General features: G+C 37.5%; 2 protein-coding genes across 5 annotated transcripts in view; one reads left to right on the top strand and one right to left on the bottom strand.

Moving 5' to 3' along the window:
* wdr5 (WD repeat domain 5) overlaps positions 1-904 on the top strand; it is an 11,968-nt gene extending 11,064 nt beyond the window's left edge. The window contains exon 14 of the mRNA XM_015401360.1: positions 48-904. Coding sequence (XP_015256846.1) covers positions 48-148 — 101 coding nt within the window. The 3' untranslated portion in view covers positions 149-904. The remainder of the gene's footprint in view (positions 1-47) is intronic.
* Positions 905-3,378: 2,474 nt separating this feature from the next.
* rxra (retinoid X receptor alpha) overlaps positions 3,379-21,358 on the bottom strand; it is a 136,825-nt gene continuing 118,845 nt past the window's right edge. For all 4 annotated transcript variants that reach the window (XM_015401610.1, XM_015401602.1, XM_015401620.1 and 1 more), the window contains exons 7-11: positions 17,780-17,909; positions 16,333-16,465; positions 10,490-10,581; positions 8,663-8,768; positions 3,379-7,454 (exon numbers count right to left, since the gene is read on the bottom strand). In XM_015401610.1, the coding sequence (XP_015257096.1) occupies positions 7,307-7,454; positions 8,663-8,768; positions 10,490-10,581; positions 16,333-16,465; positions 17,780-17,909 (609 nt within the window). In that variant the 3' untranslated portion in view covers positions 3,379-7,306. The remainder of the gene's footprint in view (positions 7,455-8,662; positions 8,769-10,489; positions 10,582-16,332; positions 16,466-17,779; positions 17,910-21,358) is intronic.

Consider the following 21,358-nt stretch of genomic DNA (forward strand, 5'->3'; position numbering starts at 1 on the left):
TTGATATATGTTGTGGTCTTATAAATTTTTTTTCTGGTTTTGCACAGATGTCGTCATTTCCACTGCCTGCCACCCAACAGAGAACATCATCGCTTCTGCCGCTTTAGAAAACGACAAAACCATCAAGCTATGGAAAAGCGACTGCTAATTCCCTGGGGGCTTTTTCTGAAGTACTTTTGGGCTATTCAACTTTCTATATACATGTTTTTTTTGTTTTTTTTTCTACATCGTGTCACGAGAAAAGAGGACCTTTTTTAACGGAGCTCTTAATGGATGCAGAGAACTGTCCCTGAAATTGAGTAAGGAGTAGCAACACCAACCACCAACACACCAGCTTTGCAGTGAATATCTTCCAAACAGCCAATGTTGTGCGTCACGTTTATTCATCTCTTGGGGAAAAAAATAAAGTTAATCCTGTTAAAGGAACACTGACAGCGACTTTCAGTATTTTTGACTCTACATTTGCCTCTGCTTCATAACAGCTACTGTACAATAAATGTTAAACTGTAGTTACTGGGCCTTCGTACGATTCCTGTTGTCCTTTTAATTCGTCTGTGACTGTTAAGTACCAGTTATTTGAAGAGGGGATATTTACATTAAGCTTCAGTCTTAATAAAATGGAAAAAAAGATGTTACCAATATTTCTCTATTTGTCAGATCTGTGTGCCACACAATATTTTTTTTCCTTTTTTCAGAAGGCATCAAAATAAGAATTGGTGTTAAATTTATTTTAAATCTTTTTTTTTTATGTAACTGCAAACATTTTTTTTTTTGTTGTATTTGTATATAAAACTTTTTGGGGGTCATGTTCTGTTGGATTAGTCGATTTGAAAACAACAAACATCCTGGTTTCTGTAATAAATTCTTTGTTTCCAGCTCCCAGATAATCTGCAACCTAATAAAGTTTTGTATGTTTCATGTTGTGTTTGTTTCTGCTCCTCAAAGTACTCGTTAGTTCACTTTTTACAAAGCCCTTTTTTCATCTGTTAACTCAATTCACAACATGCCATCACTAGGCACCTTAGAAAGGCTATCAGATCACACAGATGGGTAAAATCTTGCTAAGAAAAAGTTGATTTCAGAGCTATTGAGTTATCACATTTGATCCACTCTACAGCAACCCCTCACACAATGCATGCATGTAGTGACAGTGGAGAGGAAAAACTCACTTTTACAGGAATAAACATTGAGCCTGGGGGTTTTCTTGAGACAGGCGCTGTGTTCAAAAGGACCCAGCCTACCTGGACTGATTCTCCCAACTCAGCTGTAGATCTCTGCAGTTCACCCAGAACGATCATGGGCCTCTTGGCTGCATCTCTGATCAGTCTTCTTTGTTTGTGCTGAACGTTAAGTGGTACAGCCAGGTCTATGTAGGTTTGCAGTGGTTTTATTCTCCTCCAATTTCAGTATTATTGCTTTCACAGTGCTCCTTGGGACGTCTAAATCCAACTCCAAGTTTAAACTTCTCCAGAACTGTATCACGGACCTGCCTGGTGTGTTCCTTGTTCTTCATGATAGTCTTCTCTGCAGTTTTTTACAGACCTCTGAGACTATCAGAAAGCAGATGCATTTATGCGGAGACTTGATTGTACACAGGTGTATTCTATTTATCATCATCAGTCATTTAGGTCAAGTTTGATGCACTGAAAGTAAAGGAGCCCATTCATTTGCACGCCCCTGTCTTCAGTTTTGTATTTGCAAAAAAAGTTTTGTAATTTTGTAAAAACATTTCTTTCCACTTCATGATTTAGTCCCACTTGTTGATTCTTCACAAAAAAAATTACAATTTCATATCTTTATGTATGAAGCCTGAAAATGTGGCGAAAGGTTCAACAGGGCCGAATACTTTTGCAAGGCACTGTGCATCCATCCATTTCCCGTCATGCTTATTCCTGCTGGGGTTGCAAGGGTGTTGCTGCATTTCTCAATGGTCAAGAGGCGGGATACACCCTTGACAGGTTGCCAGTCCATTGCAGGGCAACACAGAGACAACCATTCACGCACACACTCGCACCTAAGGACAATTTAGAGAAGCCAATTAACCTAACAATCATATCTTTGGACTGTGGGAGGAAGCCGGAGTACCTGGAGAGAACCCACGCATACTCAGGGAGAACATGCAAACTGCATGCAGGGCAGCAAGAAAGGTTCTGGGTTCGATTCTGAACCCAAAACCTTTCTTGCTGAAAGGCAGCAGTGCTACCCACTGCATCACTGTGCAGCCTACTGAACTGTACATCATTAAATAAATTTGTTGATACTGGATTTACATTCACATTGAAGGCTTAGGTGAAGGTAATAATTTTAGATACTCTGAAAGCTCAACTGAATCATAACAGTCCAAACACAGTTCAGGTTCCATAGTTACAGTAGATGCTGACTCATATTCCCACTGAAACCAATTATATTCAGAGGAATGCCAATTATTTTATTTTTAATAGCAACCTTATATCAACCCTATTTAAAAAAATCCTATAAATAATTTCTGCTTAGAGAAGGGAGAAAAATGGAAGGTTAAACAGAGCTCTGTTAAATCATCCTATATGGTTTGTTTAGAGATACTGCTCAAAGTGATCTATTTCCATCTGTTTATTCTGTCATTTTATGACTTGAAGGTATAGGTATAGTGGAGGATCTTAGCAATTTTTTTGAAAGACCCACCCTCTCCACTTAAAAAAAAAAAGCACATGCACAACCCTATACCTGCTCCAGAGAGGAGACACCTATTAATTGCGTGCAAGAGCGTGCACAAGCCCATTTCTCCTTGTGCACGCTCTGTTTAAAAGTTGCTGTTTGCATCGCTAATACAAGCTTACTTTCCAAAATAAGATTTGCACATTTCCCACTGTTAGTCTCGCCACCGGTAAGTGAAAATGGGTATGAGAACGTAGGACGGCCTTACGTAAACATATAACCAGAATGGTTGACAATTAGGAGGACCACTTATTTAGATGATCCACCTGGAAAAAAACATCCTATATAACTTTAACCAAAAAATAGATTTTTATTGCAGAAAAAATGTGTTGTCTGGGCACTCTTCCTACAAGTTTTTCCTTTCACCATATTTCCCATTACTCTCTGAAATCGAACATTTGCAGCAATGATTTTGTAGCCTGTCCTCTTTGTGAAAGGTGACCAAAACTATCTTGCAAATACCCTATTGATTGTCTTATGGAATTAAATTTTCTAAGAAATTTAGCAATGGGAAACATGTATCATAAAAGCTGCAGATAAATCACTGTGATGAAATCCACCTCTATGTATTCCTCCTGGTCTGGGAGCAGCTTTGGCCGTAGAGGAGTTGAAGGGTCCGGGTTTTCCTTCTGCATCTGTTACTTCTGTCATTTAAATTCAAATAATAGAGACATAAAAAATCAACTTTCATCAATTTGAAGATTTTTTTAATAACTTTTTCTTTCTGTCCATGAGATAGAACATTAAAAACAACCAACAAACAACAGGTGACATAAATGTCTCCTTAAAGACAGAAAATAAAAATGCGACGATCAGAGATTTCCCCGTCTTGTGGTGACAGGTTGAGATGGCAAAATAAAAGGCGACACAGTTATCAAAGTGCCAAAGCAGACAATTCTTCCCTCCTCGCAAAGTTACACTTTCCCCCTGAAACTGAGTAAGCTTTTTCCACAACCGATTAAACAGCCCACAGAGGAGAAGGAGAACAACAGAGTAAATAAGCAGAGGATAAAATTACCTTTGTACAAAAATAGATCTTTTCCCCAAGTTTTTTTTTTTTATTTTTTTTCAAACTAGAACATTTGACTGTCTATGCAACAAACAAAGCAGTGATTGTGTTGTAAGCTCAGCTTTTCCTGAATACACATTTTCAACATACATTTGCTAAGCAACATTTACATTTTGGAGAGTTTAAAGTTGATATTTTTTATTTTTTGCCTCTCCTTATTTTTCGAGGTCACAGAAAACGGCTTAAGCTGGTTTCTTTTAAGTTCAGAGCTGCTGCTGGTGGATCTTTTTTTTTTTAATAAAAGTTACAACCCAACCCTCCCATCCATATTTGTGATAAAAACAGCATTAAACTCCCCTAAATTAGGAAAAGTTTGAAATTTTGATTTTTTTTTTCTTGTTTTCAGTTTTGAAATATTCAATGAGCAGATCTGCTGATATATATTTATAAATATATACACATATACATATTAACAAAATATAGCTTTATGTTATAAAGCATTCGTTTAGGGTTTTATTCTAAGTGGACGATTATTTCCTTATCTTCTCCAGTTGCCATTTTCCTACAGGGACTGTTAACTTTTGCAAATTGTATGCTTTTTATGGCTTGTTTGCAATCTTCAATAGGGTTAGGGTTATGGCACTCTCATTTCTGACTCAGCCAGAAATGAGAATGTTCATTTTGAATGTTGGGGAAACAAGTGTTTGTTTTCAAATCTCTACAAAAGACAAAGCGTATTCTTCATCAGAGAAACAAATATAGGTTTTTTCCCAAATATATAAATACTGTAAACAGAGCTCAAGCTGGCAGGTAATACTGTCACCTGGATAGGTTGCAAGAACAGACCACCTTGCTAAAGTTCATTTTAGTAATAAACAACCATGCTGATGGGTTAAATTTAAGTTATTGCTACTTCTCTCGTCTTTAGATGGGGAAAGCTCCTGCTTTTCTGCCTGACGCAGAGCATCCGTGACAATGAGAAAGCTGTGACAAAGTGCCTTCTGTTTGTCTGTTTAAATACTAGAAAACTATTTCAAGTAATGTTGCAGCGCTGCTTCTCTTCCACCAGAGGGAGCTCACAGTACACAAATCATCACACTTCACTACACTTTAGGTAAATCAGGGCATCCAGTATATGTTTCTTTTTTCTTTTTCAATCACATTTGACATTTCACAGATACATTGTCAACATAAAATGTGTCTGGAGATAATTTGGAATATTAACTAACCAGAAATGCAGAGAACTGATTTAAGCCCCTGCTGCCATTGGTGAACTCTTTTAAAGGTGTTACTGAAAATATATGATTTTTTTTAAAAAGGCAATGAAAGGCAATAGTTGAAATAATTTCCTTCTATCTTAATTAAAGGCAAAAGGGTCGTCAGTTGTTGCTTTTAAAATCTATGTTTATCTAAGGGTTTAAAAACAGAGCTATGTCCTGGTTTGTTTTAAATTTGATGTGGTTGTTGCCATATTTCATCCCAACGGTTTTAGAATCAATGCTTTATTCCATTTATCTCAAAAGCTGGGACAAAATGGATATTAGCCTAAATAATCAACTGACTCTAGAAACTGAATGCATCATAAAAAAGCACTACGACTAAAGGACTATGTTCCATTTTTCATGAAGTCCTTTTGCTGTATCAGTCTGAGAACAGGTTTCTTAAAAGAAAATAAGCCAAAAACAAATTATTTCTCAGTATTAAAATGGATGACTGATTCAATAATAGAAATCCTTTTAATTTAAGTATAGTAAAAGTCTTTCATGTTTGGGATTTTAAGCCTGATCTATTTGTCTTTCAATTTTTTCTCAAACTTGGATTATTAGAACTCCAACTATAAAAGGAAAGCACCATTATCTGATTATTTCAATAATAGTTCATCAGCTAATGTTTCCGTTCCCAATCTAGTTTGTATGAAAATGATTGACCCAGAGCAAAAATGACTATCGATATCTGAAAAACAGGGATGCCCGCCTTGCAAACATTTACTCTTGTTAAGCCGCTTTGTGGACAGTCTTTGGAAATGTACACTATGCATAGTTTTGCAGCAGCTGCAGCATTTAGAAAGAAAAGCAGAAAAGGGCGAAAACACTCACACAAAAAAAACTAAACAAAAACAGACACGAAACACGTTTACACAAAATTATTTTTAACATTTCAGTTCAAATTAAATGTCACTTGGTTTGTCCAGAGAAGTGCACAGAGTGAATGTGTGTGTTCTTTTTAGGAGAAGTACTGAGGCGTTCTGGAACGGGAGAGTGCCAAACTGCACCGCAGAGGTCGATCACATCAACATCCGCTCTCCATTTAGAAACCCAACGACACCGTCATCAGGTTAAGTGCCAAGTAACAAACAAAGAATGGCTCTGCCACAACAAACAAGCGCTTCTCCCGTATTCTCCAAAGCCTACATGAGGGTATGGAAACAGAGGTATTTGTGCATTGCTGAAAATAAGGTCAATACTGTTGTAGCTTTCAGTACAGGTAGATATGAGGTGTTTATAAAAATAAAAAAAATAATAAAAAAAGACGCTTGCTGCAATGAGCAGAGGGGTTTCGGAGCATGGAGCTGTCACTGCTTGGCAGAAATTTGCATGAAATGTAAAGAGATTTCAGAGATTATGTGGGACTCTGTTTAGGCAAATAAATGCCTGCAAAAAATTGCGATGAGTTGGCCCTGCACCTGCTGGAGGCCTTCTGGAGCATCCAGTGATGCTCATGTCGTATAAAGCTAATTTACAACAGTTTATGGGCACAGAGTTCAACAGATTGTACGGAGCAGGTTCTTCCAACTCTTTTTAACAACAGGAAAGGGTGATTTGTTGACTGCTAAGACATCCTTCCCTTACGCTGCACAGTGCTGGTACAGTAAGACATGGTCGGGTCTGTTGGAATTGGCCAGAGACCTGAGGTTTGGGAGTTCTCGCACGCTTGTTAAGCCACTTCTGAGTTCTACGCCGGCAAGATCACTCTTCCAATTAAAAAAAAAACAACAAAACACCTAGTGCAAGAGCTGACGTGTTCAGTCAGATTGAATAGACAAGTTTCTTTGCTTGATGTGTTGTTGCCCCCCCCCAAAAAAACCAAACCAAAACAAAAAACTCTCCAGTCTTGAAAAGCAATAAAAGGCTCAAATCCAAGATTAAACATCCCAGGAGTTCCATAGAATCTGGAGTTGTGATAATCAGCTTGGGTTCTGTGGCCGTTAAAATATCGATCGGGGAGGGTGTGGGGGGCATGACAAGCAGAGCCGAAGACCATGGCTCAGTATGTTTGTGTTCTCGTCTTCGTTTTAGTCCAATCTCGTCACACACTGCTTTTTTTTTTCTTTATATATATATATATATATAGATATTTTTCTTATTTATATATTTTACAAGGTATAAAACGGACCCAGAACCATGAAGGATTCCTCATTTTCAGAGGTGGTCAACAGAAAATATGGATGGAGGGACTAAAACAAGAATGGAGAAATCTGTTTCTGTTAAAACTGTCTTTTTTGGAGAGATGCTCCTAATCCAAGTCAGCTGGGGTGTTGAATGTCGGGGGTCTTGAGTGTGGGGCGAGGTTCAAGAGATTGAGGACCAGGAGTGCTCGCTCCCATTATGTCATTTGATGAGGGGCTTCTAGCATCTCCATGAGGAAGGTATCAATGGGTGTGTCGCCGATGAGCTTGAAGAAGAAAAGGTGCTCCAAACACTTGAGCCCGATGGAGCGCAGCGCTGGTAACCGTAGCAACAGCTTGGCAAACCTGTTACGACCCAACGCAGAATAAAAAGAAAACATGTTAATGGCTTGGATACACAGTGAAAATGTGTTCTTAGTTTAGTACCACAGGGTTCCATTCTAGGATCTGTGCTTTTTTCCTACACACATGTTCCGCCTGAGTTCCATCTTTAGGAGATTTGATATCTGTTCTCCATGCATGATGATATCTAAATTCTATCAGCCAAGAAAAAATGTTAACTTGTGTAAACATTTATGACTTTTTCTTATCTCTTTAGAGTCTCTAGACTTGGATACAAGCCTAATTGAGGTTGAAATCCTCAGAGAGACTCCTTTTAAACTTAAAACTGGGTGGATTGGCATGAAAAAAAGAAAACATTGCAAATTGATGGACAAAATGATTTGGCATCCCTTGATGTTTCAGGCTCGTCTGCTCCTGATGAGCTCCATTCTGCCCTCAAGCGAAGCTACATATATATTTTGGCATCTTGTTTAGACCCTAAATTATATGGCTTGTAGAAACATCGACAATTTTAATCCTGCATTGTCAAGTTAATATAATAACTTTTTATCAAATCTCTGTATAGGTTTTAGAAATGTACAATATATGTTTAATTCTAAGTTATTTTTACCCTTCAGATGTACAGTTACAAAAGGTCCAGAGTGTCACACTGCTGTAATTTTAACTTCATTCATCTTGATGGAGGTCAGACCTTTTAAATATTTCAGACACTATTTTAGAAAAAATCTTATATTTAATGTTAAATTAATTTCATAAAACTGTCTTTATAAAACTGTATCTTCCAGGCAAGGTAAAAACTTTCTTTCCTAATGTTTTTGAGTAGATACATATTTTTTTAATTGCTATTATAACAAGGAAATTAAAACATGTAACAACAGAGTTGGCTGAGCTTATAGGTTTCCTAATGCTACTGGTTCATGTTATGTACAGGATTGTTAATAGGTTCAATATCGCTGTCCCATCTGATAACACTCTAAGTTCGACTCTGAAAATGCATCAAACTTGTATCTTCTGTTGTTTTTTTTCTAATAATCAAATGAGATATAAAATAGCAATAGGTTTATATTTGTAACTTTGTAATTTTAACCCCAATACAGAGTAAGTGAACACAGATGATGGTAGATAAGTACACTGCTGTATAAAGATTTGATGAAAGGCAAATTATGGTGACAATATTTCTCCTGTGGCATCTTCACTGGGTTTAATCTCACCTGCCCGGCTGTTCGGGGTATTTCTGTTTGCAGTAAGCCTCTAAAGAAGCGTAGACTTTCTCTCTCAAAGCCTCCACCTCAACCGGGTTGGACAAACCTTTGGAGTCTGTAGACACAGAAGAAATAACCTGGGTTAGAGCAGGTTTAACTACTTTCCTTACATCTTATCAATGAGGGAACAATAATAACATTATTTTTAATTAAATATTTAAATAAAATATTTTAAACTCAAAACTTCAACATACATTTTTCATGAATATTTCTAATGTTGTTTCTAAGTCATTTGACATTTAATCCATTGAATCAAGGCACCTTTAGCCTTCTATAACATTTCTTGTGTTGCTTAACCTAAAGTTTTCACACATGCCTGAAAGGGCCTCAAACACAATAAACAAAGATAGAACTCAGAATTAGCTAATCAGCAAATAAATGCACTTTTTAATCATCTGTTTATTTATTTTATATTTTTTTCAAAGAATCCTTCTTTTCCTGGAAAGTTAGACTGTGACATCTAAAGGACATTGTAACTCTCCAAGCTCAGTTCAAACATGTGTGGCCCCTTTTGGGTCTGTCCAATTAAGGCTTTGCTAATTTAGGCTCAACAGAAGGACTGTGGTTTGCAAAACAAACATGTCATTGATGAACATTTCTGCTGGACAAAGAGCTGCATTTCAATAAAGCCTGAACTAGTTTGCTCGGTGTGGGAAAGGAATGACTGCAGGCCCCTTTTTTGCACCCCCCTGCTCCCTCAGATAAACCAGACTTACAAACTGCTAATTAACAGGAATCAGGCAGTAAAGAAAACCAGGAACAAGATGTTGAGCACAAGACGATCAGATTGTCTGGGGTGCGTAGACCCAATGTGGCCCCTGAGGGGCCGAGGAAGGATCTTGGGTCACATTCATGGGCAGCTTTGATAAACATGGATGAAATTTACTCTGATAAGGTTTAAACAGATCAGTGAGTCATGCCTCTGTAATAAGCTGAGCCTGATATCAGGAGCCTTTTCTATTTTTAGTAAAAACTTTTGCAGAATATAAGCAAAAATATAAAAGCCTTGCTTGATGGATTGATGGTAGGATGTTCAAACTGATGGCTAAATGGATGAGTGACTGCATAAATAAATGGAAGGATGCACTGATGGATAGATGAGTAGAAACATTAACAGACTGACAGATGGAGAAATTTGCAGTAAGAACATCCAGCTGTCTTTTCTAAGTTTTTCTTTGTGGGAAATGCCCTTTCTTTGTGTAAATACCTGACTTAAAACCAACTCTGACCACTAGACCTTGAAGTCCCTACATAAACAATGACATCTGACTCAAGACATAAACTGCTTTGTATCTGTAACAGGAGAAACAGCATCAGAAATCCTATCTGATGGCTGTTTTAACACAGAATATGATTTTGAGGACAAAAATGAAATCTTGCAAACATAACGATCCGAACCGAAATTGTCATAAAAAGTTTGTAGAAAAGTTGATAAAAAGAGGATGGGAAAAAAATGCTTTCAAAAGATAAGGAAAGATGCATTGTCTTTCAGCTGATCGTCCTACCTAGTAGATTAGAAAGTAAAACGTTTGACATGAAAAAAAAAAAGCATAAAAAACCCACAGATTTTTAAAAGCAAAATACTGAGAAAAAATACAGTAGCAAGATTGTTGGACAGCACTCCTTATATGGCTAAATATAGAGCTTCTGTGCCCTGTTATTACCCTCTTTAAAACCATAACTGGTTTTCTAGGCTCTTCATTTGAAACCCTCACTTTACAGTTGTTTTAAAGTGAGGGTTTTGAAAGTGAAAGCTTGCTTGTACATGACTGTTACCTGGGTTGAAAAGGACGATGGCTCGAAGGCACCCCAGCTCAGTCTTATCCATCTGCATGTCTCTCATCTTTGACACCAGCTCTGTGAGCACTCTATACAGAAGAAAAGACGACAAAATAAGACATAAAAGCAAAATCTGTGGCCAGAACTGCAGTCTGCTTTGGCTACTGTTTTATGTCAAATAACCAAATAAGTGCCAGAAAAGTTCACATCACAGGGACCCACTTGACTCTAATTGGTACTTTTTTTTTCTTTTTTGATGCAAACAGCTCTTCAAGTTAATTTTTCCAAACCAGTATATTAAAAATATGTTTTCAACATCCAACAAGTTCACATCTGTGTAAAAATAAACCCGCATGAACACAGTGAGGCACAGTTAGATCAGTGGAAAAGTTTACAACCCTGCAGAGTAATTATATTTAGTGTGTGGTTTTTATACAGGGAGAGCCGCAGAGTAAACACAAGCTGTAATCCAACACCAGCACTCCCACTGTCTGTGTGTGACATCACAGGGTAGGGTTTGCCCCAACCGTTACCCCTCTTTGACACGGTCACACCCTCGCCCTGCCGCCCGTCCTTATTCTCTCCGCTCACTTTTTCTTTCAGGCCTTTAGGATTGCTAAGTCAATTGTGACTCTCGGCTAATTTAATTTGCTCCGAGGAGGAACGACAGAGCCAAAAGGGGAAAACAAGGGACTGAAGTGTGTAAGTTAATCAGACTTAATTTGTATGGGAGAAGAGAGACAAAGGAGTAGATAAGGAAGCATAATCAGTGCTCTGGATCTTAATGTTTGCCACAGTTAATGCAGAGATGGAAAATGTCCCCTGGCTCAACAACTGGCCGGTTGACAGTAGCTGTCTATTTTCTGCTGGCAACGTGTTCACTGATCATTCTCCTGATAAATTATTTCAGATGAATGAAAAAAAAAAACACGAGACTTGTCTGAACAAATCAGCAGTTTAAACACACCACATCCATCTTCTGCAGTCAAGCATTGTCTGTCTGCAACACCCAACTGCGTCCAAGTTTTTACCTTCTGATCCGAACTAATACCCTGAGATTACAAAAAAATAGGTGTGCATATTACGGAACAACCCTGGAACCACCAACAATCAGTGCTTGCCGTGCAATAAGATTTAAACTCCTGCAGCATCTGTATCAGGGAGAACACCTTATTTTTAACACAAAACCTTTAGAGTGCAGCTTTAACACAACAAGATTTATTATATAAAAAAGGAACCCACCAGGCTGCATGTAAAAAAAATCCAAACCCTGATATTTAATCACAAATTAACCTGGATTAATCTCAGTTTTTGGACAGTTGAACAGAATTCATTAAGATACAGAGTGACTTAATTACTGCCTGTTCTGCTGATGTAAGCAATCGGTTACATAGAACTAGTCTGACAGCATGAAGTAGGCTGGAAAATCTCAACAACCAACAAATCAAACTTCAGTCTAAGGATTTTAATATATATTTTAATAGAAAAATAGTCATTGATACAGATTAGCCTTGTGAGGCTTACAAAACTATTTCAAAGTGGCGGGATTTTGGGAAAAAGCATTAAGAGCCATTAGCCACAATGGAGAACAGTGGAAAAATGGTGAACATTTCCCAGTGCTGCCAAGCTATCAAGCTATAGTCTAAGAGCGAATCAGCGACTAATAATGGAGGTAGGCCTGAGTGATAAACCAGATTCTTACCATTATCGTAATTTACTATGATACCCAGCGACAATTTTCCCATTGTCGGTAAAAGAAATAAACTTAATTCTGCCGTTTTGCTAGTGTGCGCTGGTGGCTCCTTCCCCTTTAAGACAAGGCAGTGTGTGTGTAATCACGGGACCCCACCCATCAAGTAAGGAGCGTAAACAAAGAGAATGGCGGATGATGTGTCCGGTGAAGAAACATGCAGAGATGAAGCTGAGCTTAAGTTTTCAGAGTTGACCATACGGCCAACAGGTTTTTATTGAGCTTGTGTGGCTTAAAACGATTCATATTGTTCTCACTGTGTGCTCGTTTTGGTGGTTCGAAAATTACGCCATAGATGTTGAGCAAAAGAACATGAAATGCAAAGTTTGTCTGAAGACTGTTGGGACAACTCAAAGTAACACATCCAACCTCCACCACCTACAGCAAAGCCACGCTGTTAAGTTCAAAGATGTGCAAAAGGCTCCATTACCTTTGATCAAAAAATTTTCACAAGAGAGGAAACAGTTTTCTCCTGGTCAATTGTTAACATTCTAGAATCTTTTAACATGAAAGAAATAGATAGAGGAGCTAGTGCATTTATCATGCATTTGTCGTTATTGAGGTAAAACTGTCCAGTTTATCCAAATGTTATTGGTTTGAGGTCATATCGCCCAGCCCTGCCTGAAGGTAGAAAAACCAACATCTAAAAAACTGTTGGCTTCATCTGCCCCCAGTTTATGCATTGGGGATGTTACACAGTATTTAAGAAACTAAACTGCTGATATTCAGTCACATTGGTGACAGGCTTTTTTTTCTGCTTCAGGGTCTGAATGTCCAGCATGACAACGTAAGGATTTTGTTCTTTACACAAAATCCTGAGGGATTTTATGTGTGACTGTCAATAAAAAAACGGGTTATGAATGACAATTCAATGGAAAATATTGTCATGATTTATATTTTAATGAAAAATTTAACATTTCAGAGTGGTCCATTCATGTCATTTCTGCAGTAGGTGAACTTGGTTTGATCACTGCTGCATTTTATGAAATGGAAATGTTCATTTTACTGCTAAGCTGCTGCTCATTCACTGTTTGAAAGTTGTACAAAATGAAATTTAATTTTGTATACACTATATTTGAATACAAAATAAAAATAAAAGTTGTTTAACTATGCAATCCTGTTACCACTGAACAGTATTAACATTATTATGCAGTTTCATTTTACAGTTTAAATGTAAAAAACACCATCAAAGGTCAGCCTCAATTTTTAAAAGGTTTGTTCAACTATATTTTTTTATGTAAAACAAAACAACTGAATATCATCTGCATAGCAGTAACAAATAAAGAAGGTAGGGCCAACAACACAACCCTGTGGAACGCTAATGGTTTTAAATGAATTCAGGTGTTGATCTGAGGTTCATTTTGAGAACAGAAAATCTTAAATGAGAAGAAAAACAATCTTAAGATTAACTGGATATATCTGGCTATCATTTTAATATTCAGATTAACACTAAATGATCTTTAGTGTCAAAGGCTAAGCTTTAAGTCTGGGGTCACGAAGGCTGCAGGTTCCTCCACATTTCTGCAAATCAGAGAGAAAGGAGCGCTGACTCAGTAGAGTGGTTTCTCTTGTAAGCAGAAATTCTCCAAATGGTAAAGTCATTGAGCGAATTTAAGAGCTCTGCAACTCTGAGATTAAACATAAACCTATATTTTCCTAAGAGCTGATGATTGTAAAATGTTTTTAGGCCAAGGAATATTTTAAAACTGAATTTGTGTTGGAGCGCTTCCTGGATTTAAAAACAAGAAGTTGAAATAACAGTACTAATAGTAAAAGGTACTATTTCATAATGCCTTTATCTTTAAGATTCGGTCATGTTACAAAGAACAGAAGATATTCTCCTGGGGTCTAGATTTGTAACCCAAATACAAAACTGCAGAAAAGCCTTTAAAAATGTAAAATATGGGTTTTTATCTAGAGATTCATAAAAATTTGTTTTAAAATGAAGATAAATACGCACCAAAGCCTAAACCAACCTGCACTTTTGAGATGAAGATATCTTTTATTCACTCAAGTATCTAAACATTCCACCTTTGCAGCACTGAGGGATTTTTGATGCCAATGAAAGCTCACGTTATCATCAGGATGATCTCGCCAACTTAGCTCTCTCATAAACTTCTCCAAATTCCTCTTGGCAGAAACATTCAAGATTACTCAGACTGATATAGTGACGTCTGTCAGCAGCCTGATATGCTTTTTTTTATTGCAGTGTCACTCAAGGAATATTACGTGGTTTACTTTAAGCTCTGTTGTATGCGGTGCTTCCTTATTTTGAAACGGGAACCCTTGTTTTAAAAGGACCATCCTTTGGAAAGTAGAATTTTTCTGCTTCTCTTACCTGCATCGTTTCCTGATTTCAGGATTTTTTTTTGTGGTTCATGTGACGTGTTGGTTATGGCATAAGTTTCTTCTATTAGAGATAATCACTTAATTTTTGGCTAACAGACAGTTATGGAATTATTATAGGATCAAAATAACTTTTATTGTCCCTCAGTAGGGAAACCCAAGTTTCCAGCTGCAATGTGAGCTATATTTAACAAGTATAAAAAATATTCAAATAAGAATAGGAGATTTTAAAATGAAAATTTGCAAAATAAGAACATTTTCAGTTCATTCATTAGTTATCAAGATCAAAGTAAAGAAGAAAAAGTGTGAAACTGAGACGGTAGATTTTAAGAAATGAACTAATTGCTGAATTATGGTATTTAAACAAGCTTCATAAATGATTAAGATGAAAACATCTCCAAATATTCTAAGATGCATCTCTGCAAGGCTGCAATATATATATATATATATATATATATATTTTTTTTTATTTTTAACCAGTTTCTATGAGTTTTGCTCAAGTTGTGAGGCAGTGGAAGACATGTCATGGTCTGATTATCTGCTGGCACACAATGTCAATAACCGCCACCAGGGCGGTTCCTACACTCTCCTAACTAGGCTGTGACTCGACTTTACATGGATTTTATTTATTCATTTTATTTTTGACATTTTTTGAGGTAGCTCAGGGTTCTCCCTGAAAACTCTGATGCACCCTGATGTTAATATTTAATACGGTGGAGTTGATCAATAATTTCTGTGCTGCCTCACTCTGTGATTTCCATTGGATGTAATGTCTTTATTGAAAGAATAAGAAATGGCATACGCTGTCAGAAAATGAAACTACTCAAACATACCCATTAAAGGCTATAACTTCACTTGCCTTGTATGAGCAGTAAGAAAAAAAAAAAACAACTTCAAGTAAAATTTGCTGTGACTTTTTCTTCTGGAAAAACATAATTCATCTCAATAGGAGCTAACAGAAAAATATCACCTATTTTACTTCATTAAACACCCATTTTAAGTTTTAATCTGACTATATTTTCATAATTATCTCTTACAAAAAATTACAAAATGCAGTTTCTTAGTAAATCCTATCCGACTATCAAAAAGGAGCCTGAGCAGTTGGCTTCCTGAATAGTACATCCACCAGGCAGAGAACAGGACATGTGATCAATAGTCAGGCAGAGATCTTTAGGCATGAGTTACTGCATCAGTGCATTGAGGCATGGAAGAAATCATCTTAAGGCATTGCTGAGGTGGTAAAGGAAGCTCAGGCTCTGCTGACTTTTTTGGACTTTTTAAACAAATTAAATGTACGTTTTAATGTGGGCTTTGGATCCATTTTGACTTCCATACAGCAACCAGCTGGCAGTTCTAGCAGAGACCTTTTGTGACTCGCCTTTCTTATGGAGGATGTAAATAACTGCTTTACGCCGTACATCTATGATTGTGTAGGCCGTAGCGCAACATTTCTGTATCAGAAGAATTTTGTATTGGTGTTGTGCAATATTGTGAATTATTATTATAAATTAGGAAAAAAAATATTATCTTTGACCATAATTTCTCAAGTTGTAGGCTGAAATATGTTCCTTTGAGTTGTGTCTCTATGACTTTTACCTTTCCACTTTCCTTTGTGTAATCATACAATTACAATCTATTTTCTATAGATCTAAGAGCAGAAAAATCCAAGACACGTTCAGGTAAAGTTGGATTTTTTAGAAATTATTTTCACACTTTAAAAGGTTTAGCAAAATTTAATAAAGACCTGTCAAAGATGGCTCCCACTCCAGCACTGTGGGCGCTGTTGCGATGCACGTGCAGCCCTGTCGCCAACAGAATCCCATCCTTTACTGCGATGGAACGGTGTGAAAATGATGCAATGAGGAGTTCATTCCAACCTGAGACAGAGATGGGGAGAGGGAGATCAAGGCAGAGGATGGTTTAAGTAAATCAGGAAAAAAAAAAAAGGTAAGTCCAAGTACAAAAGTTCATACAGCGTTCAAGAGACAAAATTAAAACCACAACAAAGGCAAAATTCCGATGAATCAATTACAACCGCACCGCAAAAGCCCTGCAGCTCTCCCAAGCACAAGCACCAGGTTATCGCTGAGACACTGGAATCAGGCTTTCTAAGAAGACAAGCGTGTAAACGGGATGAACCGTGCCTGCCATCGCAATAAAGACAACAGGCTTGATGTGCCAATGCAGGGGGCCTGACATGGAGGAATCGGCAAAGACACAAGACGCAGTGGGTGAGCGACAGGGTTCCTTTAACTCTTCTGCCTGGCAACAGCTTGCCTCTACTCCCTAAAGTTGAATTTGACCATGAGATGAGCTGTGATGCTTTTATCTGTGATACAGCAGAACTAAAGCGGTTATTTATAGAAAACCTGGGAGAGGAGAAGAGACGAGCTCTGCAGAATAATATCTCTCCACTTTGGTGAAGTCTCTGCATCATTTTATGTGGAAAGGCTGAGGAGGAATTATGAGAGAGGGGATTTTTTTTCTCCATTCGTTATTTTAGAGATGGACGGATAATAAAATGGTGTAATTTGGAGCGACAGGCAGAGAATGAAAGCAATGTGCTGCTGTCCTGCTTGTGATGCTGATGATTATAGCAGAGGTGACAGATGATAGCAGCTAGCTTGTCTTTTTCACAAGTAGAAGAAGCAGCTGGAGGCATCTCATTTAAGGTTAGTTTTAAACAACTTTTAGCCTGTATGCCTAGAAAGTCATCGTTAGCGCTGGCAATTGTATACTTCTGTATTCAGAGGACTTCTTTTATGAGCTGAAACTATGTTTTCCCCTGTTTTTTTCCCTTTTCCTATTAAATTTGTCCATATGCATCAACCTGATCTTTTCCAGAAAAAAAACAATCTAATATCTTAAGGTTTCAAGACAAGGGATGGGTTAAATGCAGAGTGTGAATTTCGTTGCTTTGTACTTGACAATGTATTGACAATAAAGTTGAATTATATTTATAAGAAATGCAACTTTTTTACAGAAAAAAAAATAAATCCATCCATCATCTCATATGCGATTGTCTTGTAAGGTTGGCAGGTTACAGAGGGAAACAGAGACGAAACACACACCTGTTTCTCCTGCAGTTTAGTTCAGTTTATTAAAGTAGAATCCACACCCAGCACAGCCTGCTTTCTAAGAACTCTCCTTACACGTTTCCTTTTTAAACTCCTGAACTTGTGCTGACATACCTGCTCGTAGCAGGATGACCTGGTCGTCCAGCGGCAGCTCCGAGAAGTGGGGAATCCTCTTGGCCCACTCCACCAGAGTGAAGAGTTGTTTGTCTGCTGCCTGACAGATATTTGTCACTGGGTCGTTGGGCTGCGGGGAAACACACACAGACACACAAAAAGGAGCACACAGGCTCAATGAATAAGTGTCTTTTTCGTTGTTTTCAGTATGCGAGTGTGTTTTGGACCAGAGCCTGATCCCAGGATACCTGGGAGCAACCAATCATTGTGCTTTCACAGACATAATGACGGCAACATCAGTGCTAAGCTGGGGGTGATAGCCTGTCAAAAGGAAGGCGAGCAGGAAGACAAAACAAACAGTGATTCTGTCCCAGCTTGTGGAGGAAATACCTGCAGAGAGCTGCCGGTGAAAAAAAAAAAAAAAAACAACTTTTGCTGAGCGTGCTAAATCTTCGGGGAGCTTTTAGCTAACACACTCTTGGAGAACTGGAGAAACTCAAGAGGGGCTTTTAGAAGTGTGACTGACACTTTACTACTAAACAAGTGCAAAGGAACTTTATTGCCAACCAAAATGGGACTGTAAAATATGCAACCTGCAGTATGTGCATAACTCCTATTTACTCCCAGTAATTCAGCAGGCCTTGTGGCTAAATTAGATTTAAAAGTACTCTGTTGTCTTATTGTGCATAGAAAAAAATAAATAAATTCGGAAGCATTGCCTATTTTTGTTTTTCCTAGGGATTTATAGGCTTAGAAGATTAACTGGAAAGAAATTATTAATGTGTGTTTAATGATAAAACCTAGCTTTGCACAGGATTGTGTTTTTTTTATTAGATCTCTTACTTGATTGTCTTTTTAGTGCCAAAAAAAAAAGGGACGATGAGAGCTTTTTTCCTTCAGAAAACTGTGCAGATGAATCTGGACGAAAGCTAGAATAATTTACTGAATTGACTTTATTGGGTTACTACAGGTCCTGAGGAGATGTGGTCTTTAAAGCGGAAAAAAAGAATAATTTTACTGATTTTATATAACAGAAGGTTTTTTTTTTTTTTACTTTCTCATCATTTTATGTCAGAAAATGTAAAATCTGCAGAACTGCTCCTTGATGAAATGTTAGGCGTCTTGAAAAAACCTCTAAGGAAAAACCTCTCAACTGATTTCTACTAGAACCTGTCTGACATTATCATAGAAACAAAAAGATCTCAAACAGCAGCCAATCATGGACTGATCTAAATAAGATGAACAGATTAGATGTAACGTCTTGAAATGTATTAGTCTGTCAGGGCAACCATGCCACTGGTAGCATAGGTTAACTGTACCAGGAGAAATTGGCCTTAAAAGCATATTGATGACTAATAACCAACCGCTTAGGTGTCTTGGAGAAAACAAAGTAAAACTAATTAAGTCAGTCTGAATATAATTTTTCTTCTGTATTTTGTTCCCGATTCAAAAAAAAAAAAAAAACTGACTATAAATCAGTTACTTAGAGGAGCACTAGTTTTATGAATACAGGTTTATAATATGATTTTATTTATTTTATTTTTTTTTCGATTCCTTACCAACTTCCAGGCAACATACTTATGTTGATTTCTATTTGAGATGGAAATAATAAAATGCCTAAGATTTATATGCTCAGGTTAAAAGATTTAATAAAGTAATTTTTGTTTTATAAACAGTTATTTTATTTATTGTAATTATTTTTCCACTTTTGGACAATCATAAATACTTTTGACATAGAGGGGTATCATGGTAAGACAAAATGCCTAAAGGGGTACACAAGTCAAAAAAGGTTTGAAAACATTTCATTTTTCCAATAATCTGAAACAGGGGAATCAAAAATGTTATTTCAGAACACCGTGATTGAACAGCGATGATAAAAGAGGATAAAAGAGGAAACCTGAATCCCAATTCCATTTACAGAGTGACATTCAAGTATTAATACATAATACTTCCTGTTAACACTGCTTCTATAACTTTGAAACAGTGTCTATTTCTGACAGATTTCACATTTGAGGGCATGTCACTGCCTAGATAGCAAACTTTTTGTGCTGTAAAGGAACCTACATTTTTGCATTTTTAGGATGCCCTTTAACTGCTCAGTGTCAAGAAAATATTTCCTTTGAAGAATGAGTAGAAAATCCCTCCTGTTTTCACCAAACCAACATCAAATGCATCTTCTCATGAAGTGTCCTTGTGCTTAAGATTCAGAGGTACAGTATTAGGATCTAAAGGGAATAACCATGGAATACTAATGTAACACATGCATACTGTATGACTACTTCACTAAAATGAAACCCATCCTAAACAATAGTGTCAGTCTTTGACGAGAAGTTTACCATCGTCCCACGAGTCCAAACCCCTGATATGCATATGTGAAAACAGGCACACTTTTTTTTTTTTTGCATGTTATTAAATACAGTAAACATTCTTAAATGCTGTATTCCTGTGTGAACTCACACTTTGCCAAAGAAAGTGAGCAACTTCTCCCCGACTTCCTAAACCAAATCCCACAGATCGATGCTAAAAGCTGAGAAGATCCTGACATCAACTGCAGTTCTCTGGAGAAGATTAGTTCAAGATGAAGGGGAAAACTGGCATCCTCTGTTCTTAATGTGCAGACCAAAGACGACCCAATCCTCTCCTTTATGTTCCTTCCCAAACAGTGGAAGAGTCACAGTGCCTGCAGAGCATTGCAGATGTCTATCTGAAATGTACCAAATATACATAAAACTTATCCCAGAAACAAAGGCTGAACTGTTTTGGAAACTAAAACTTGTCTTTTTTTTTTCCCCCTATGGGGCCAAAAAGACAACTGGCGTCTTATGAATATTTTAGCATCTGATCTCCGTGGGAAACGATGGACGGCACAGCTCGGAGCAAGAGTTTTGGGAGTTGCGTTTCCTCGCAGAAACACAAACAGATTGAGCTAATTTCTTCCAAAGGGCAGGCCGGCTAACAAACAAAGCAAGACAAAAAATAAGGGGGGGTGGGGTAGATATGTGCCACCAACAGGCTGGGGCACAAGTCTTCTCTGCCTCATCATAAGAAGTCCCTGGAATGTCGTTAAACACTATGGGTCTCATCAATGTTGTATGAATATCTTATCCCTGTTTACACTGACCTCGTTTCTCTGCTTCCGTCGTAGGAGATGTCAGAGAAGAAGAGTTTGCACTTTGCTGAGACAATTAACGAGCCGAGCATTACTGTACCTACTGCTCAGGTCATGAGGCAACATTTGGGGTGCTATCAGACTACATTGAAAGAATGTGCATTGAGCTATGCCTCAATCACTGCAATGAAACATTACAAATCCAACCTGCTTAAAACAATAAATCAAGAAGAAATCTGTGTAAAAGATATTTTAGCCGTGATCACACGCTAGGCTTTCTTTGTTCCAAGCAAAATCAGAGGATTTATAGCACATGTGCACCATCATCCCCACTACTTAGAGAATTGCCAAGCTTGCATACTGTCCTATGAAATTTTCATCACTTGCAGAGGGGAGGAGAAAGATTTGCCTTTCAATTTTTCATTATTTCACTTAAACCAGATTGCACCACCGTGACAACAGAGAAAATT

The sequence above is a fragment of the Cyprinodon variegatus genome, unplaced genomic scaffold (assembly GCF_000732505.1).
Source record: "Cyprinodon variegatus isolate N-32 unplaced genomic scaffold, C_variegatus-1.0 Scaffold32, whole genome shotgun sequence".
NCBI classification, from domain to species: Eukaryota; Metazoa; Chordata; class Actinopteri; order Cyprinodontiformes; family Cyprinodontidae; genus Cyprinodon; species Cyprinodon variegatus.